This window comes from Phalangium opilio, unplaced genomic scaffold (genome assembly GCF_054372755.1).
Source record: "Phalangium opilio isolate 3A_F unplaced genomic scaffold, DU_Popi_V2 ptg000217l_1, whole genome shotgun sequence".
Classification (NCBI taxonomy): Eukaryota; Metazoa; Arthropoda; class Arachnida; order Opiliones; family Phalangiidae; genus Phalangium; species Phalangium opilio.
The window spans coordinates 1,184,320-1,204,705 of NW_028324218.1; the positions used below are offsets into that span (position 1 = coordinate 1,184,320).

The 20,386-nt window shown below is 37.0% G+C and overlaps 1 protein-coding gene across 3 annotated transcripts in view; it reads right to left on the reverse strand.

The window, feature by feature from the left end:
* Nucleotides 1-801: 801 nt before the first annotated feature.
* Nucleotides 802-20,386, reverse strand: part of LOC149615463 (piwi-like protein 1) — a 48,512-nt gene continuing 28,927 nt past the window's right edge. Inside the window, exons 8-10 of one of the 3 annotated variants that reach the window (XR_016376042.1) lie at nt 1,767-2,228; nt 1,500-1,601; nt 803-1,179 (exon numbers count right to left, since the gene is read on the reverse strand). Coding sequence is in view for 1 of the 3 variants with exons in the window: in XM_089857246.1 (XP_089713372.1) it covers nt 2,206-2,228 (23 nt within the window). In the remaining 2 variants the exon portion in view is untranslated. Of the gene's footprint in view, nt 2,229-20,386 lie in introns of all 3 variants that reach the window. The other 2 variants (XR_016376041.1, XM_089857246.1) reach the window with 2 other exon arrangements.

Below are 20,386 nucleotides of genomic sequence, written 5' to 3' on the forward strand. Positions count from 1 at the left end.
CCGAGCATTTTGGGCTATTTTTCAAAAATCCCCAGGCAATTTGGGCTATTTTTTAAAAATCCCCGGGCAATTTGGGCTATTTTTTAAAAATCCACGGGCAATTTGGCCTATTTTTTAAAATAGTATCGGATCGGTTGGTTTTGGATCATATCGGTATCGGTTCATGTTTGTACCGGTATCGATCGGTATCGGGTTAAGCCTGGTATCGGCCATCTCTAATTATAACCGTAAGCATATCAAACCATGCTTATGTTACAACTTTTATACTGTATGCAAAATTTCATTGTTAAAGTCATTTATTCTGTTTATTAAGAGTGTGTCATGTCAACCTATTCGGCTCGCCCTTTTTAATTTTACACGGAATTTTAATTACGGTAAAATTTAAGAAACGGCACCAAAACCCCTGTCCCTGTCCCGGACGCGTCCGCGAAACGAACGCTTACGATGAGAGAGAGAGGGAAACCGGTCGCGTCCGCGAAACGTACGCTTACGATGAGAGAGAGAGATCGCTAGCGTACGCGGTGGCGATACGAAGCTCCGCGTAGAGAGAGAACTGCCTGCCTGGTATATTAGTGAGAGGGGGAAGAGGGAGAGGGGGCATCCCGCTCGGAGAGAGAGGAAAGAAAGGTAGTTTAAATCTCGCGGGCTTTTTTGAGTGAAGGGAAACAAGATGATAATTTTCGTGCACTACTGCACTTTGTGCGCGTGATACATCAGAGATTATGCTGGATGGTTAGGTTAGGTTTCGTAAAATAGAGGGGACGCTTTACGGTCATAGTGATTTCTGGTTTAGGGGATCCAGGATTTTGTTTAAATACATTATTTGATTCGTATGGTTTTTAAAAATTATACTTTAGTGGGGTGCACAATTTAGTTTCATTAATATTATTTGAAATGTGACGTTATTAGAAATTAAAGGGATACACGATTGTGTTTCAGAAATGTTTTTAGTTGTACGATTTATTGGAGATCAACTATACGGGGGGGGGGGTCACGTGAGCCGTGTAAAATTACTATTAAGGCCCAGCCCTTGGGCCATCTTGTTCTGTTATGTTAAGAAAGCACGGTGTTTCCCGTCGGTGTTTGCACTCCTGATCGTGAAACTTCAGATGGACTTGGTACTGATGTACAATTGTTCAACTTTCCCAATACTCACATTACAATGAATATTTTTATCATCTGCAAAAAGGAAACTAGTAGTAGTATCTGTTCTATGTATCCATATTTGAGAGCTTATTACTTAATATCATAAGTTTATATGATATGTTCCATAAGTCTGTACTAAGCCAGGCTCGCTATACGGGATTTACGAGAGGTACTTCTGTGGGCGCTGACATTCGCTGTCGTCGAACGCGCTCCGTAGCCTTGGCAGAACAACTCTCCGAAAAGGGGGCGGTAACCTCGTAAGTCCCGTATACGAGAATCTATGAACTACGTCGCTTCATGACCAGCTCTCAGTAACCAGTGGCAAACGTATGGAACATATATTATGAACTTACGCTGCTATATCTGTAGCTTGATTGTCATGAAAAGAATAATTTCACAAGATAATAATACAACTCCAAAGGACCAACTCCTTGTTTCCGACAGAGACTCAAGTTCTGAAAGTTGTAACATAGAGCGTGCATAGATTACCAAATGGAGTTGTTGCATCATTGTATTAGAAAACAGGGAACTCAGAATGCATTTGATTAGGCGCTGCTCCGGCGCGTAGGGGGCCTCTACAGCGCCCCCCTCCTGCCTTCATCCCTGTGCCCAAATGGTACCTGCGGAACCGCCGTCAAGGCATACGGGATCGGCCAGCGGGCCCGGCAACGCCCCTTAAGCAGGTGACAGAGGCGGGACACCGTCGGCGGCGAGCCCAGCCAGGAGGTGGTCGGTGACAGGGCTCGGACTAAGGCAGCAGAAGGCTCGAGGGGCCGAGAAAACAGGGAACTATGATGATAAACGGGGGAATACGATAGTATCAGAAAAATACCAAAGGATAACAATACAACTCCAAGGGACGAACTCCTTGTTTTCGCCATCGACTCAAGTTCTGAAAGTTGTAACATAGAGCTTGCATAGATTACAAATGAAGTTGTTGCATCATTGCAGCTAAGCTTCTAGTATTGGGAAACAGGGAACTATGAAGGTAAAACGTGTATACGATAGTATATAAAAAATACCAAAGGATATCGATACAACTCCAAGGGACCAACTCCTTTACTTCGTCATCGACTCAAGTTCTGAAAGTTGTAACATTGGGTATTAGTATCGAAAAGAGAGTATAAAGATGGGAAACAGGGTATTGCAGACTTAAGAAAACCGTGTATTAATTAGGCTAGGGTGGTAAAACATTCCTAATGAATTCTTTTAAAGTTATATTTGACCAAAATGGAGTCGAAATCCCTTATACCGAACGTTTAAATTATCTACATAAATTAATCTGTTGAGAACGGAATACTACTGTCCGCTTATTTTTTTTACCTGAACTAATAAAAAATTAAACCAATTTAAACATTATATAGGCCTATTTACGAGACCCGAAATGAATGAGATTTTGCGTTTGTTGGTATAAACATAACTTCCTATACTTCGTAATGCTAGAGACTTAATGAGAGCTGGTTCGAGAACGACGCGAGAATTGACTACACGCGGTTTTGCAGTCCATCTTCCCATTTAGTCTGTACTAAGCCTTTGACAGCGCATAACCAGGAGTCGCTTTACGAGAATCTATGACGTTTCATCTACGTCACTTCATGACAAGCTCTCAGTAACCAGTGACAAACTTATAGAACATATCTTATGAACTTATGGTATAAACAATAGGTAGATAAAATATAAGGTAGATAAAATATCTATATTTTTATTACTTTTATAAAAAAAGATACAATTTTTTTTTTCGATCTTGTAATTTTTTAATTAAATCTATGGGTGAAATCGGGAAAGAAAAAAAGTAAAAGCATTTTATTTGTAAAACAGAAATTAATTAAATTGGATACATTTTAGCTATTTTTTAATTAATTTTTGATTATAGAGTAAAACATAAGTTTAATTAAATTGCCTTAAATACAGGTCTACGGTTAGTTGGTAAAAATATTAGGCTAAAGGGCAAAATCATAATTTAACAACAAAAACCAATTTTTACCTATTTTTGTTACTATTATAAATATTTATTACCTTACTAAATCTTTTGGGAATCTGAAGAAAGAATTGTCGCAATTTTTAATAGCGCAACATTGCTTGATACTGTTTGTAGGGCCCGCCATCAGGGCTCTACATAAGGCACTAGTCAAGGCATTTGACTACTAAAATAAATCGAAATCTGGGGGCTCACTAGTCAACTTGACTAGTAAAATAATGTCCCAAATATTCGTAAACCATGCGTCTCAAAATAATTTTTAATAGAGCTAAACATTTGACAAGTCTATACGCGTTTTCATATAACGGCAAAGGAACGGAATTTAAGAAAGGGGGAAGAGATTAAGAGAATCCCACGACCCTTTAGTCATTTACTCAACTGGTATTAATAAAATCCTACTTTTATTCAGACGTGTCACGTTTCTGTTTTCTGTGCTTTAGTGGTAAAGCAAATATATACATTACCTTACCATCTTGTTTTTATACCCCCAATTTTTCCCCCACTAGTCAGTGACTACTAAAAAAAATTGGGATAGGGGGGCACACTAGTCAGGCTGACTACTAAAAAAAAGTACCCTCGTGAGTCGTGTTTTACCTTAGGCTCGCGTACCAAAAAAATGAGGGGGGGGGGGAAGAGAGTGGGGGTTTACAATCAACTGAGAAAATATAGGAACGCTAGTGACATCTAGCGTAGAGTTAAACGACTAAAAAAAATGCTAACACCCTTGAACTTGATAACTTCATGAACGGTAACTTTCTTAGCGACTGCGTGATAAAAAAAGAACAGTTTCCCTGCCAGTAGTCCAGTGTTGGGCAAATCGCGAATGATGTTGTACTACCAAGCCGGGGGGGGGGGGGGGAATTCGGCGAATGATCGAAAAATTCGCGAATTTGCCCACCACTGCAGGCTGCCACAAATTACTACTTGCAGCCAAATCCGAGTATTTCAAAACTATGTTCTCAAGCGACATGAAGGAAGCCAAGGAAAACTTAACAGGCTGGACGACGGTGTCCGCACCGTCTACGATTTACTATATTTCATCTACACCGGAAAAATTCCATCAAATATAGACAACACTTGCCAAACATTGATACACGCCGCCTATCTCTTTTTCATGAGAGATCTACGAGAGATATGCGGTGACCGACTGCAAACACTGATCAACCGGGAAAACGCCGTAGAAATTCTGCTAATTGCAATAAAATACGAAATGGAAAAACTTAAAAAAGTCGCCGTTAAATTCATCGCTAATCATGATATATACATTTTCCAGACAACTGCTTGGAATGAGGCTAACTTGGAAATAACACGTGATATGTTTAGTGCTGCAATGGATGTATTGCGCGATGTAATGCCAGAAGAGGCGCCCGAAAACTTAAGTTAGGTTTCATTTAAGTTTGTATTCTGAACGTGTACCAGAAGAAGACAACAGAATGGTCAACAATCCCCTTATCAATGATTGAAATGAGCTCCTTTTAGAACAATCCTAGGCCTAAATCTAACTTTTTCACGTTCAAATTTGATCAACTTTGGTCAAAACATTGGTTAAATACCGTTTTTTGTATATTTCTAATTCTTGTACTTAAAAAATTAAACAAAACTTATTTTCATGAAAATTTGTGTATCACCAAACCACGTCTAGTGAACATTTCCCTGTAGAGTATTCTAATAATTACTTGCAAAATGTAATAGGACATTTTCAACTCAAAAACGCCCTTTTTGGACTTATCAGACATTATTTATAAAAATAGCATACGAACGGCTTAGGGCCTATTCCATATTAAAGACGTTTCTTGTTGTCAGGACCTATCTTGGAACTTTGCCATCGGCCTTTGCAATGGAGGCCCGAGAAGCTCGTTCCAAACTCAGGTACCTCGGCCGCCTAAAGTTCCTCCCCCAAGTCAGATTGGCCAAACAAGTGTGCGAGTCCATTCGTGCCAACGGTCTAGAGACCTCATGGACTTTCCGCGTCGCGGCGTTGGATAGGAAATATGGGGTCGGCACCGCTAGGGGTGACGCAACATCCTATGACACCTGGGCCAGCCAAGTCGACGGGGAAACAACCGAGCACGCCGAACGGACGTGGCGCTCCGCAATCTCCGCCAAGCAAAGCCTACGGCACTACGCGGCTAAAGCGCATCCCTCAGTGGAGGCCTGCTATGATGGCTCTCACGGAGGAGGCCTCCTTTTCCAGGCACGGACGGGGTCCCTGCTTACGGGTGTCCGCCGCGCCGACTTCGGCGATTACCAGCGCACCTGTCGCCTCTGTGGTCTCCAAGACGAAGATGTCTTTCACGTCCTAATGGCGTGTCCAGAGACGTGTGCCTCATCCGCGACCTCCAACTGGCGCCGTGTCAATCGTGGTAGCCCGTTGGAAGTCGTCCTGGGTCTGGAGGGCTCCGTTTGGGACCACGACGCCGTTCGGGCCATCCTCACGACCTGGTGGACCAAAAACGAAGCCTGGCGACGCGCCCACCCCGACTCATATATACCGCATTTTCTGGACCGGTAGGTCTCAAGGCTTCCGTTCCCCCGCTGCCACCACAAACAGTGTAACATTCGCGCATATTGTTTAACATATTAACTTCTGCTGCGCTCCCCCACTTTTAGGGAGCCGCCCTGATTCAAAAGGGCGTACCATTGTACGGCGAACAATTTAAACCTGTAAACCTGTATTGCATGACCATTGAAGGTCGTGTTGAAGTGTTGCGGTAACTTAAGAGACCCAACTCATAGTCTTGCTTAGCTTTCTTGAGCAAACGTTTGGCAATTTGTACACCCTTTTCCGCCAGCCCATTTGATTGCGGGTATTTGGGACTAGAGGTGGTGTGCGTGAACCCATACTCCTTAGAGAATAACTGGAACTCTTGTGAGCCAAACGGAACGTTATCCGAAAGAACCTCCCGTGGGATGCCGTGCCTTCCAAAATGCTTCTTTAGGCAATGGATGATGGTTGGGGCTCCAAGTGACTTAATGTCATCTACTTCCAGGTAATTGGAATAGCCATCAATTACGACGAGATAGTCCTTATCTTGATAATGAAATATATCAGTGCCCACGCGCTCCCATGGATCCATTGGCAACGGGCGCATAATTAACGGCTCTTGGGGCTGGGTATACTGATACTTGTCGCATGTTGAGCAACTCTTGCAAGTACGCTCAATATCAGCGTTGATATTCGGCCAATACAACGCCTGTCTGGCGCGGCGTCTGCATTTTTCAATTCCCAGATGGCCATCATGGATTATGTCCAGCATGCGTTCCCGGAGCGACGTCGGTATAACCATGCGGGTTCCTTTTAGGTTAACTCTGCGTGCACTGTGGCATATGGGGTTTCCAGCCTGTTCTGATATGGTCTCTAACCCTCGTTAAAACGGGATCCTTACACGTAAGGGCCCTGTCCTCAGGCTAGACGGGAGACCTTTTAATCACGAAGCTGTCTCTAGACTGTCCGGGGTCAAAAAGAAGGTTCCTTCCAAAAATTCCTTAATGTAATTACCAAAGAAGAATGTTTTCCCTTCATTAAACAAATACTCGGGGGTTCTGCGGCTCGAGCTCCGGCCTTAGCCCTAGCTGTGGGCAACTCGAAAATTAAAGGAATAGTACAGCTACATAACTGATTAAACCTTAATTAAAAGAACGGCTTCCTTTTTCTAAATATAAAAATAATTAAATATTAAAATTAATCAATAAAATTAATTATCTCTTATTACAATATGCTAATTACTACATTTAATTAGTCATGATTAAGGACTACTGTTTCGTCATTCCCCCGCCATTGGTTTAGTGCATGGCGTCTGCTAGCCAGAACCACCTTAGCTGTATTTTTCCTTAAAGTCTTTGGCTCTTAAAGGACCCGAGTCGACCCAAGTCCATGCAGTATCTCAAAGGCTTATCCATAGTATAACCTTAAACTGATACATACTTCACCCTAGACCATTTCGGCCCATACCTTTTCTTACACAAAACCCCCCAAAACACCCAACGCTACGAAAGTCTTAATTATTTCAACACACGTCTTACGTTGAAATAGTCCATATTAATTTACAACCTTGGATTGGGCCCGAATTTCTTTAAGAAAATAAGGCAAAATAAGGCAATAATTACGGGCATATTCAGGCTGCGAAAGTTACTTAATTAATTTGATGAATATTCCACGCTTTTAATGATTTCCAGGCACGAGTTTTATGCAAATTAATGAATATCTTGAGCCAACATACAAACTTTGGTTTTTGGCAAGGGAAAAGATATCTAAATTATTAGTTACTGAATTCTTTGTAAGATTCTTCGCTTACACTTAAAGTAGTTTGTTTATAATCATAATAATAATCACACCGAATTCGTTAAGACCCTTGCTCTGTTTCTGTTTCTGTTCTGAAATTCAATTGATGCAAGTTCATAAGATATGTGTGTTCCTTCCATAAGTTTGTTTCATTAATATCTGGTGATGACAAACTGAGAGGAGGTAAAGCAGCGAGCTAGGCCTGGTGAGTGAGTGAGGTGGCGCTGCTGTCAAATTTGGGCTTAGTAATGCGGACTAAATAGGAGTGCCTAGATGGAATAGGTCCTAGGATGCAAAACTAATTAACCACCACCGAGTGTACTTAGGACTTCAATTGACTCGCTCCCCCTCGTTCTCCTTCTCGAACTAGTTATCTCGAGCTGCTGTAAGTCTCTCAGTAGCATTACGACAAAGTATAGGTAGTGCATATCATACTTATGGAGCGACCATATCACTTATAAACTTATGATAACACCACCAAAACGTGCGTTGGTTGGGGGTCCATTCTAGCTATAGGACTGTCTTGTGGTTGATATGACATTTGAGCAGAAATAAGAGACCATATAGGCCTACCCGGGATCTGGGCTCAATTCCAGAAAGAAGGCCGAAACGAGGCTTAGAGGTTTCTTATCTTTCACAAAAGATGGATTCTTATCTCTGTTGGCGCGGGATTTAGGGGCTTAGACCCCCCATTGTGTGTTATTGTAACGTATATACGACTAACAGATCTACTATTTAACCCCCCACCAAAAAAGGACAAGGGTCAAAGGTCAAAATCATTAGGGGCTGTGTAGTATGTTATTGTTTTGAAACTAATATTGAAGCTTACTTAAACGCAATGCAATGCAATGTAATTTTATTTAGCTTCGGGTTACTATGCCTTTGACAGAAGCGCAGAATTGAAGTCCTAAGTACACTCGGTGGTGATTAATTAATGTTGCAGCTAGGTCCTATTCCATCTAGGCACTCCTATTTAGTCTATGCATTACTAAGCCCAAATTTGACAGCAGCGCCACCTCACTCACCAACCAGGTCTCCTTCGCTTTACCTCCTCTCGAATCTATGACCTACCTCACTCACTCACTCACTCACTCACTTCAAATTCATTACAAGCCTTTCAGTTTGTCATGACCAGAGATTAATTAAACAAACTTATGGTGAACATACATATCTTATAAACTTATGATACTGCATGCGCAAAGAAATAAGTTCTTATATTTTTTAAATCGTATTAAAGAAAGACTGATCACAAAAGTACTTCCGTTTTTGGACGTATAACTCCCGGAACGGTCAATAAATGTCCGAACAGAATAGTATATATGTCCTTCATTCAATTTAAAAAAGGACATAACAATAGAATTGAATCGTCTTTCTATTCTATAAGGGGATTTCACAAAGCGCAACCTATTTTCAATCGAGTTTTATATTCTTGAATTACTTTTGAAATTCGGGAATGATTTTGTACAATGAAAAAAAAAATTCATTCTTAGCCAGAATTTTCTTTTATTTATTTTTTTTCCCCCATGATCGGTAACAAGAGCAGTTGGCGACTCACTCACCAGGCTTCCCTCGTTTTACCTCCTCTCGAATCTATGACCTACCTCACTCACTCACTCACTCACTTCAAAATTACAAGCCTTTAAATTCAGTTTGTCATGACCAGAGATTAATTAAACAAACTTATGGAACATAACATATCTTATAAACTTATGGTAAAGGGGTTTACATCATGGTACGTGGCTCATAGACTAATACTTAACTTACGAAGTGTGTTAAGGGGCATAAGGAAAAACTTATATGACATAATATTAGTTTTGAAAAAGTTTCCATGAAAGTTTTCAACACGCCGTTAATTTACAAATAGGCAATTTTTCCCAGCCAGAGCAGACTCTACTATACTAAAGATGGCAACAGATAACCTTTAACCTTATCTATAATCCAGGACCCATTGTTCAAATCGAGTACGACCATTGAATTGATAACTTTGCTAAAATTTAAAGCAATCTTGCATCGTAGACAAAAGCGCTTATAGCAAACGATTGCAAAACGAAAAAAATATCATTAAATGAAATCAAAGATCTTCTTACGTATCTACAAAAGATGAGGCAGGAATTGATACAGCTACTAAGAATCATTGCGTATTGCCATCCATGTTATTTTCACTCAACGTATCTAGGGCAGATTTTGTGGGAGGAGCTATACGTATGACGAATTTTAAAATGGAGAACATGGGGGACACACAATGATTCCAATAAGCTGTATGCATTCCTGGATGGAAAAATTCAGAAAGGACTTTTCCAGTTAGCTGATCTGGAAAGATTATCCGCAATCGGTTGCGGCTATACGAAAGGCGTACAATGAAATTATCAAAAACTGACCGAAAGGCAGTCTGGGTATTATCAGAAAGTGTCGAATAAGATCAAAGAAGCCGATTTCCTCAAAAGAGAAGCATCCCACAATGGGAACGAAAGAAATATCGCTTAACTTCCAATGGTTTGGAAACCTGATTGTGTGCCCTAGTTAACTTATACGTTTGCGACTTCAAAAGTTGACGACGTTCGCTAAAGAAGTTCAAAAACCCATTCTTGGACTGAAAGATTAGAACTGTCTTCTTTATCTACAAAGTCAATTAAAAACTGTCTACAAAGTCGATTAAAAAACTGTCTACAAAATCAATTAAAAACTGTATACACAGTCGATTAAAGCTGTCTGCAAAATTATTTAAAAACCACCTACAAAATCAATTAAAAACCACCTACAAAATCAATTAAAAACCACCTACAAAATCTATTAAAATCTAACACACTCCGATTAGAGTCCAAAGACATTAGAAGTGACTTAAAAACGTACTTAGGTGCACACAAGACTGGTAACTTAATTATCTTCTTTACATCCACATAACTCCCTTTTTAACCCTTAAATATGAAGCAGACGACACTAAACCCCGCCCCCTTTTCGCAATGGTCAATTCTTCAACCTATCCACATTATTTCATTTCAACCAAGTCTTTATAATAAAGTCCCCTATAATAAATATATAAAGTAGGTTTTTATATAACCTTTATCCAAAAGAATAAACATGATTTTTCCTTCCAGCGAGACGAACACACTAGGGGATTAAAGTTCTATGGGAAGTTTTGTTCTCTGATCTTCCTGGTGCTGCATGGTGACCTCTATTATTTTAACCCCCTACGGATGACCCTTCCCTTCCCTCCCCCTGCCCCCGGAACAAACAAAGATATATATTTATATATATTGTTAGACAGGATCCGGGCATCATACAGTTGGCGGCGGGAAAAATAGGCGCCAAAAACTATGGGACCCCTATAAAGTGCGCGAGCTCTCAATTCTTATATTGCGAATCCATAATAAAACAAAAACATCATAAGTCTATATGATAACTCTTCATAAGTTTAACTAGCCGTAAGTAATTTGTGAGTATCAAAGAGTTATACAGGGTGTTTATGTCCATTACAAAATGAGCTCCTTGGGTAATTATAGTTTGCCTAAGTAGTAACATGATTTCAGTTGGATGCATCTATACTTCTATGACCACACCGATTTTGTTTGACCCCCCATAAGGGACATGTACTGAACAGCCCCTAACACAAGTTAAAGTTATGAACATTGATTGAAAACAGTGTTTTAGGGATGACCCCTTAAAGCATTCATTGTCTTTCATCGTTTCTTACGTTAAATTTAATATAATTAAAGGGGTTATCAGTAAAACATTTATAACTTATAAGGGTTTATCTTATTTATTTATTTATGATAATATAAAATGTATAGCCATATTTTTCTTACAACCCCTATGCATATAATAAATGACACGCTATATATTAATATTTATACGTATGTTTACGTTGGCGGGGTTCGTGAAAATTTATAGTATGTTAGCGTCTTGGAAAGACATAAATATATAAAGAAAACTGCGGTTCTTTTATTATATTTTGACGTGTTTTTGTATAAAGTTTAGTCTGTTATTATATTTTTTTTTCACTGTTAATAATAAAACTTTGAGGTAAAAACCGAGGGGCTAATCACTGTCAAATTCCCTATACACCGATTACGTAATACATGCAATAATTTTTGCACTGTTAAGGGCGGAGTTTTTAAAGATTACGCGTAATCACATTAGAACAGTCAAAGGTACATTCGTGTACATCGATTACACTAAGAGACCAGCCCCTCGGTAAAAATACAATATGGTGTTGACTACGTAACATTGCACTGGTGGGGAAAAAATAAAATACCACCGTGACGTCATTTGATTCATTTTGGAATAAGGCACTGGTATTTCCTTTTGGAATAAAATATTTTCGCAAGTTAAATAAATTGAGTAAATAGGTTATGGTGTTGTTTCGTAATAATGAATTTATGCATTTTAAAGAAAAAAGGGAGGTTTTCGACGCATTTCCACGATCGATTAATATCTTAATAACCCTTTGGCGTGTTCAACATTCATATACGGTACCGTTGCATAGAAAACTAGGCCTAGCATGATTATTTTGAACATTTAATAAAGGTCTACGTGGTGTTGCAATAGAAGGGGTAATTTAATTATAGTTTGACCAAGAAGTGATATCTAGTTTATTAGGGAGAAGGTATAAATTCATTCATCCACATTTCTAGCTCTTTATCTCCAGTCCAAACGTAGACGTGTCCGGAGTTAATCCCCGCCACTTCTAAATTACAATAACCAGCATCTCATTGGTTCTTGAAAACTCGTGCACGTCAGCGCGACGCGAATGAGGACGAAAATTACAGTCATATTTTCCGACTGAGGAGAGGAGGAGAAATAGCCCGGTCTCCTCCTTTTATGTCCCCATTTGTATTTTGAAAGGGGGGACTGCAGGACTATGGCGGGCCAATACTTAGGCATCTTCTCCCTAATAAACTAGATATCACTTCTTGGTTTGACTTAGTACATGATGCAGTGGGATTCATGGATGGTAAGTTCTATGGGAAATCAATCTGGAGTCCGAAAATGTTCTATACATCTATACTTCTATGTCCACCCATAAGATTTGGTTTGGCCCCATAAGGGATGCACGGACCACATGTATTTTAAATTGTCATGGCGAAATTAAGGAAAATTCGTTAGTAACCAATCCATACCCTAGGAAAAACCTTAAATTCAGTTAAACGCATTCGGCATGCATTCCTTGAACCTTAGGGAACAATTAAGGCACCAAATTGGTTGGCGCCTTTTCCACTCCTTGCAATTAAAACTACACTCACACACATACTCAGGGTTAAGTGTCACGTGACTCTACTCTTGTTACAAATATGTTAGGCAGGTAGAAACCATGACAACGGTAATAGCTCGTGCGTCAGCTCGTGCAAGTCGAAAAAGGCGCGGCATTTTTTTAAAGAACGTGGCAGGAATTTTTAATGCACGCTTTTTAGACTAGGCCGAGTACTCTTGTCAAATTTTAGTTCAGGGGGTGGGGTTAGGGTTTTTTTTTTTAATTTGTTTATGGAGTTTCAAACGATTAATTGGATACACGTTAATTAATGATATTATAGGATAGGCGTGTGTATGTTGGTGTAGTCGTTAATTAAACCTGGATCGTTTTTAATTAAATTAAATTAATTAATTATTTAATTTAGACAAATACTTTTTTTAAGTTTTATATTATATTATAAAAATAAAATTATTTATTAAAATGTCTAAATTTTAATATAAAAACCCACCATTATACCATGACAAAGGGAAGATAATGAAGTAGAAAAAGTTAATTATTTTATCAAGAAGTTCTTTAAATCTTTAAGAACTTAAATAATAAGGTAGGCCTTGGAAAACTTTCTTATTCTTGAATACCCAAGAGATGGGGAGAAAAGAGAGATAAGCTCTTTAAAAAGGATTAAAAATTGTAAAGAAGGGTCCCTTAAAAGCTCTTTCTCACCAAAATAGTATGTGTAATAATCCTTTTTCAAAGTCCGGGTAAAAGAAGATGAAAACTTTCTTTTCTTACACCTCAAAGAAATAATAAAAAATGGAATTTATGAAATACGGTTTTTGATGGACTAAGAATATTATTCATTTTTTTTAGGTGGGGGTCCATCTTTCAAAAATTTTTGACCGCATTATTAAGTCAAGTTCTATTCAATAACCTAAATGTATTTTAAGACCAAAACCTTTATGTTAAAATTATTTTAAAGGTATTTTTAGACAAAAATTTTATGTTTAAATTATTATAAAAGTATTCTTAGACAAAAAATTTTATTTTTAAATTATTTTAAATGTATTTTTAGACAAAAAAATTATAATTAAATTATTTTAAATGTATTTTTAGACCAAATATTTTATGTTTAAATTATTATAAACGTATTTTTAGACAAAAAATTTCCGTTTAAATTATTATTTACTTTTTAATATTATAATTAAATATAGTAAAATTTACCCTTGACCCTATCTGGACCCTAGTTCATTATAAGCACGCACGCATACCTTATGTCCCTAGTGCATTAATTTATAACTTGGCTTTCAGTTTTATATGATCCTGGAAGCTGGAATACTAGCTAAATTCCCCAATAGAAAAATCGGGTTAACGATTTTTAAAAGCATAGGCATACTTCGAATGGATGGAAGGAACACAAGCTCATTAAGGGTTTTCGGTTACGTCACAAGGGCAAGGGGAATAGGTCCCTGCTTAGGATTATACGGACCTGGTAGGGCCTTTTAGCTTAATGAACCTTCAAATTTAAATATACGACGAGAACAGGAGAGGCGAGGCGAGCGGGCCTGGATTAAAGGAAAATTCGAACCCGAATTGAATTTAAATTTTTAACTTTTAACCTTTGAACTTTCTTTATAAAAATAAATAAATAAATAAACAACCCCATTTAAAAAAAATAATTCAAAGGATAATTCAAGGATAATTTTTCCTTACACTATTCCTTTATAAAATCAGTAGAAATCGGTTTAACGTTAAGAGGGAGGTAAGTATTTTAAGAAAAAAACCCGGTTTTTTCTTGAAGAGGGTTTTTTGTCTATAGCCTTAGATCAGGTCAAATGAGCCTTACTTCTGTGGTTAGTTAGTTAGTATATTGGAGAATCTCCATTGGGTTTGAGGGGGAAAGTTTGAGGGGGAGGATTTGACTAATGATTACATCCGTATAAATCTACTTTGAAGTCCCTGAAGTCCTGCCCAGACAGTTGTTGACGTATTGCTACTGTATTTTTATAACTTAATTTTGGTACTAGTTTGTATATTTTTTTTATATAAATTAATTTTGGTATTAGTAATTTAATTTTTAAACTCATTTCTGAATTTCCTAATTAAGAATAAAAGTTAAAACTAAAATTAAAGAAAACTGACTTTAGATAGTCAGGAAAAACCTATAGAGCCGGAGAAGTCAGGGAATTTTTGAAACGAAAAATACGTCTCAAACATATGCGCAAAATAATAATTTATAATTTAAATCACACCTATTCTACTGAATTTGAGTGTATAACATTATTAGAATAAATGGCGTGAAAATTACACGTGCCACTAATTTTGGCGCGAGCGAAAAGGAGCTGGTAAATGGCGGGAAAATTACACGTGCAGCAGTTTTGGGCGCGCGAGAAAAGGAGCTAGCAAATGGCGGGAAAATTACACGTGCAGCAGTTTTGGGCCGGCGCGAGCGAAAAGGAGCCGGTATTTATAACACAACGTCATAATTATTAGCCCCTGTGTTTTCTCCATGCAGTCACCAAGTCTAGGCGCGAATTATTAATGAACCTCTATTGTTCGCGTTAAACGAGCCACCAGTTTTGATAATATATTCAATTTCACTCTAAGAAAATACCAAGAGCGTAAGCAGGGGGGGATACGCAACGTAGCTTCAACAACGGTACATTCTTAACTTGAAAAACATTCATATATTTTAAAGATGTTCTCCCAATTTTTCGCTAAAAGCCTTTTATACCTCAGAATTTAAATTTTAATAATAATAATATTGAACATTTCGTTCAGAATCAGTCGGAGTTTGCTTTATTTTCGTTAATAAAGGTTTGTAATTTTTCAATTGACTTTATTGCAAATTGAGGTATGGGTAGTTGCACTAAGTGCTATCCCGTTGTTGTTGTTTTAAAATTCACCGCTTTCAAACCCCCCCCCCCCCCAATCTCAATTTGCGCCAACCAAAACCAAGCTTTGAAACGACTACGTTGGTCATTTTGGTTTTAGTTACAAAACAAAATTAAAAAATATTTGGGTAAGTTAAAATCAAAGGGATAATGAAGTAGTTTACAAATTTAGCCCTAGATACGTTAAGTGAAAATGCCTACACAATTATTCCTAGTAACTGTATGCATTCCAGTAGCTACATATTACAACATACAAAAAAATAATAATATTGTAATAAAAATAATACAGGGCAACCAAAAAATAAAAACACGCAAATCGATACACAACAATATTTCGATATTAAACTAATTTTAAATATGTAAATTAAGGCCTTATAACGTAACCCATTTTCGTAGCTGCAGAAGAAATTTTAAATTTAAATTTTTTACCATGCAGCTATATAGTCTTAAACTGCGTATATAAAAAAGAAAAATACATTCTGTTTCAAGTTACACTTGCACTAAGGCAGGCCCCAAGGTAAACCATAATATATATTTTAAATATAAGCCAGGTATAGCCTTGCAACAAATTTGCATTTAAATTTAATTACGTTGCACGGCGAATATTGTCAAAAATATTTATAAACTTAACTTAAAAGGGTTTATATTCTATATAGACTTTTATTTCCGAGTACCACCAAAATATGTCGCCTAAAGGTCATTCACCTTTCATTAAATAAATATATGCATATATATACCACGTATTTTAATTAAATTTTAATTTTAATATTATTAATTAAGAAAATTTCAATTTGCCCCCTGGAAGATGATGTTTATGCGAACACCGGAGTGCTGCGGGGAAGTAGTTTTACAGGCGTTCTATGGAAAACCCATGTTAACGTTTGCCCCTGTAGGTTATCTTCGCCCCTTGGAATATAAAGTTTCAGTAAACACCGGAGTATTGCGGTGAAATAGTTTTACAGGCGTTCTATGGAAAACCCACGTTAACGTTTTGCCCCTGTAGGTTATCTTTGCCCCTTTAAAAATTTAATGGTACTAAATATTGATTTTTAAGTGGTTTAAAAGTCACAATTATAAACAATAATTACTTTTTAAACATATTTATATGATGAGCTAATTATTTTGTTTGTAAATAACTTTAATAACCATTGTTTCTCATTGCTTTAAAAGTTATTCATTTACAGTAATGCAGATAAACTATGTTAATTCATTCACTCATAGTTTTATCAAATTTCCTGACATTTCCCAGTGAGTGTTTTATAACGACAGAGTTTGAAATCTCCCTGACATTTAAGAACCTTTTCCCAAATTCAATAACTCTTCCACGTCATTTATGTCATCTACGTTTTTTAAAAAAAAATCCCTGACAATTTAAAGTTATTTCAAAAACTCCACGTTAAATTTCCCTTTCGTTTTCTTGTATTTGTATTTGTTATTGTTTAGGGAAAAGTGTATATTTATAACTATAATTTACATCGTAAATCGAAAGTTAAGCAATAATAATAACAACAAACGTAGAGTGTAAGTATATACATCTTAGTGTGATTTTAGCAACTGCATGCTACGTTCGGGATATACAGAAGTAGAGTTGGATGCTCTTTTGGCAACGGGTTGTACCAGTCTCGACCCTCCCTTTCCCTCTCCCTAACTCCGCCGCTTTTCCCAGAATATTTGAATCTGGACCAATTTTTGTCGCCCGAGCTTAAAGGGAAGTTAAAATGCCTTATCTTGATCCCTAAAACAAACATTTCTACACATATTTTTTATTTTTGAAATTACGTGTCAATAACATTACTTATTGAGTCTCAATTTCGACTACAGAGTTAAAAGAAAATTGGTAAATTATATTTTCCACGATTTTCCTGACAATGTTTTTTTCAAAATCCCTGACTCAAAACCCCAAATCCCCTGATCTAGAAAACCAGCATGCATTATCAGAAATACTGGACAGTAATGAAATCAATGGAGAGGTCAACCATAGTTACCATATTTTCAAAATCACTGACGTCGTCCCTGACTAAAAAACCTAATTGCCTGATCTAGAAACAACGCATTATCAGAAACTCTGGACCCTGACTTAAAACCCCAATCCCCTGATCAAGATAATCAAGTATTATGAGAAACAATGAACCCTATAATCGATGAAGAGGTCAAAATCACCTTCTGTCTCCCTGATTCAAAACCCCAATTCCAATTCCCCTGATCTAGTAAAACACCCTGAATTACCAGAAACAGTGGACCTTAATCAATAAAGAGGTCAAAGGGCATATAGTTAAATATTTAAAAATATATCCAGACAAAAGCCTATAAGATTGTTTACGCCTGTGTTATACATCATAACTACAGCATGGGAAGTAAATAGAGATGCACCCTTCTTCAAATATAAACTTCTGCTAATAAAAAAAACGTACACTCATGTTATAAGTCATAACTACAGCATGGGAAGTAAATAGAGATGCACCCTTCTTCAAATATCAACTTCTGTTAATAAAAACTCAATAAAATGACCCAATTGGCGACATTAAAATCATTTTGAGCCTTACACCCTTCTTCAAATATCAACTTCTGTTAATAAAAACTTACACTCATGTTATAAGTCATAACTACAGCATGGGAAGTGAATAGAGATACACCCTTCTTCAATTATCAACTTCTGTTAATAAAACTTCAATAAAATGACCCAAGTGGTGACATTAAAATCAGTTTGAGCCTCTCTTTAATGTTGAAAACACGCTTTTGAGGGCTACGACTGGCTGCGTCTAATTTTAGGGTATAGCGGTGGCGTTGGTTGGATGGGGAGAGGAGTTTAGAAAGCATGGGGCAAAGCTAGCCATCGTGACGTCACCCCCGTATATTTTTTATCTTCCTTCCCCTAACAAAACTGTTCTTTTTCTTTTCAAGCCCCTTTCAAATCATATTTCTTTTTTTTATTATCTATGTATATATAACCTATATATACCTGGCTCTCTTCCGTCCCCTAACCGCCAGTGTGTGTGCCCGTGTGTCCATTAGTGTTTTTTTAATTAATTTATTTTGTTGGTTTTTGTTTTTGTTTTCTATCTGTTCATATTGTTCTTTTTTATGTGCTACTATGCTGTTTTTGTTTTTACCATGGAGGGGGGTTGTACCCAAGCCCTGGTGGCTTCACAACCCTATCCCTCGAGTTCCACTAAATAAATAAATAAAATAAATATATATATATTACTCTGTACCTACATGGTTATAAATCTTTAAACATTGCATGAATCAATAAATCTATACTAGTAATCGTTTAGTATAGTTGTAGTACTCATTTTTCATCCATTTTTGGGTCATGGAACTCACGTGGTCTTTTAACAATATAGTTGGTAAACAAAGCCGATTCTTTTTCTTATTATTCACAACCGATATTTATTATTATTTCACAACCGTTTTAATATTTAACATATATATTTCTTTCATATAAAACTATAATTTGAATAATAATTTTCAAATAGTGTTAACTTATTTTTATTATTATTTATTTTTGGCGCGGTTTTAACAATAAGGCGCGCAATAAAAGAGCTTTTTGGCGGGTAATTTTGTCGCGCGCGTTTTCAGATTCGGATAAGGAAGGCTCTCTCGCGCGCGAGACCTAACCCTTTCAGTAACGGCGTGCTTCTAAAAGAGCTCTCACGTCAGAGAGCTCGAGCTCACGAGCTAGGGAGCGAACGAGAGCACGAGCTATAGCTTGCTTTAAACCACTCAACAAGTTAGAATGTCACGTGAAAAAATGCCTAGGGTTTTCCCAACGACCGTTTTACTAGTTTTCTCGCCGCTAGTTTCGATAATGGCGCTGTATGTTATATGGGTTATCAGCGAAGCTAGGCGGACGAGTCGGAAAATAAGGGGGAATTTCTCATTCACAGTCAAAGTCTGAATATACTAGATATAAGTGTGCAGTGACTAAAGCCTGCATGGACTATAAAGAAATTAATTTGAATCCACTGTTTTCTTCGAGTTATGACTTGATGAGTGTTTTAAGGGGGCGCTTTGAATGGCCTTGATATACTACAATTCAAATCCCCACCTCCCCTTTGCTTGTGAGTTGTGATTCGTGAAGTGAATGTTGTTTATTTTATCGACAATGAAATCAGCCAGTTTATGGTTTATTCAATTCACGATTACGATTTACGCAGAAAGCTCAGTGTAGTGCGTGTGTCTCATTCCGTTACCATGACAACCGCGAAATCAAATTACTTTCGCGTTCCACCACTAAATATGTTAATTACCTAACTAGGGTAGGGTGAACAGCTGAGCGCTGTTATTTTTCAAACTAAACTAATTCACTTTGAATAAAAACGAAAAAGTGCACTTAAAAGTTATTTTAAGGTGCACACATAAAATTTTCACAAAATGACTGGATAACGAACGTGGTAAAAACCAAATAAAAATTATTTTAAAATCCTAATAAATAAATAACTAAAATATACAAACATTAAGGCTTAATAAAAAGGCTTTTTTAATTAATTAACTGACTAATTAATAAATCTAATTGGCGTTTAAATAACAAATAAAAATATTATTCCAACGCTAATAAATAAATAAATAAATAAATAAACATTATGGCCTAGTATAAAGTTGTTTTTAATTAAACTAACTAATTCAAATATCAAAATTTGCATAAATAAATAACCCAAAAAAAATACCACAAAAATTTATTTAAAATGAAAAACCCTACAACCCTTTACCCATTAAATTCTTAACCCAATCTCAGACTCACACGTTTTTTTAACTTAACTATCTCTAGTATAAATAACAGTACAATCTCACCTTGAAAAAAGAAAACCTACAGTTTAAACCAGCCAGCGTAAGTTCCCCAATCAATAACACCTTTACATTTTCAGGACAGGTAGACCTATCAAGGTTTTTGTCGGGAAATTAAA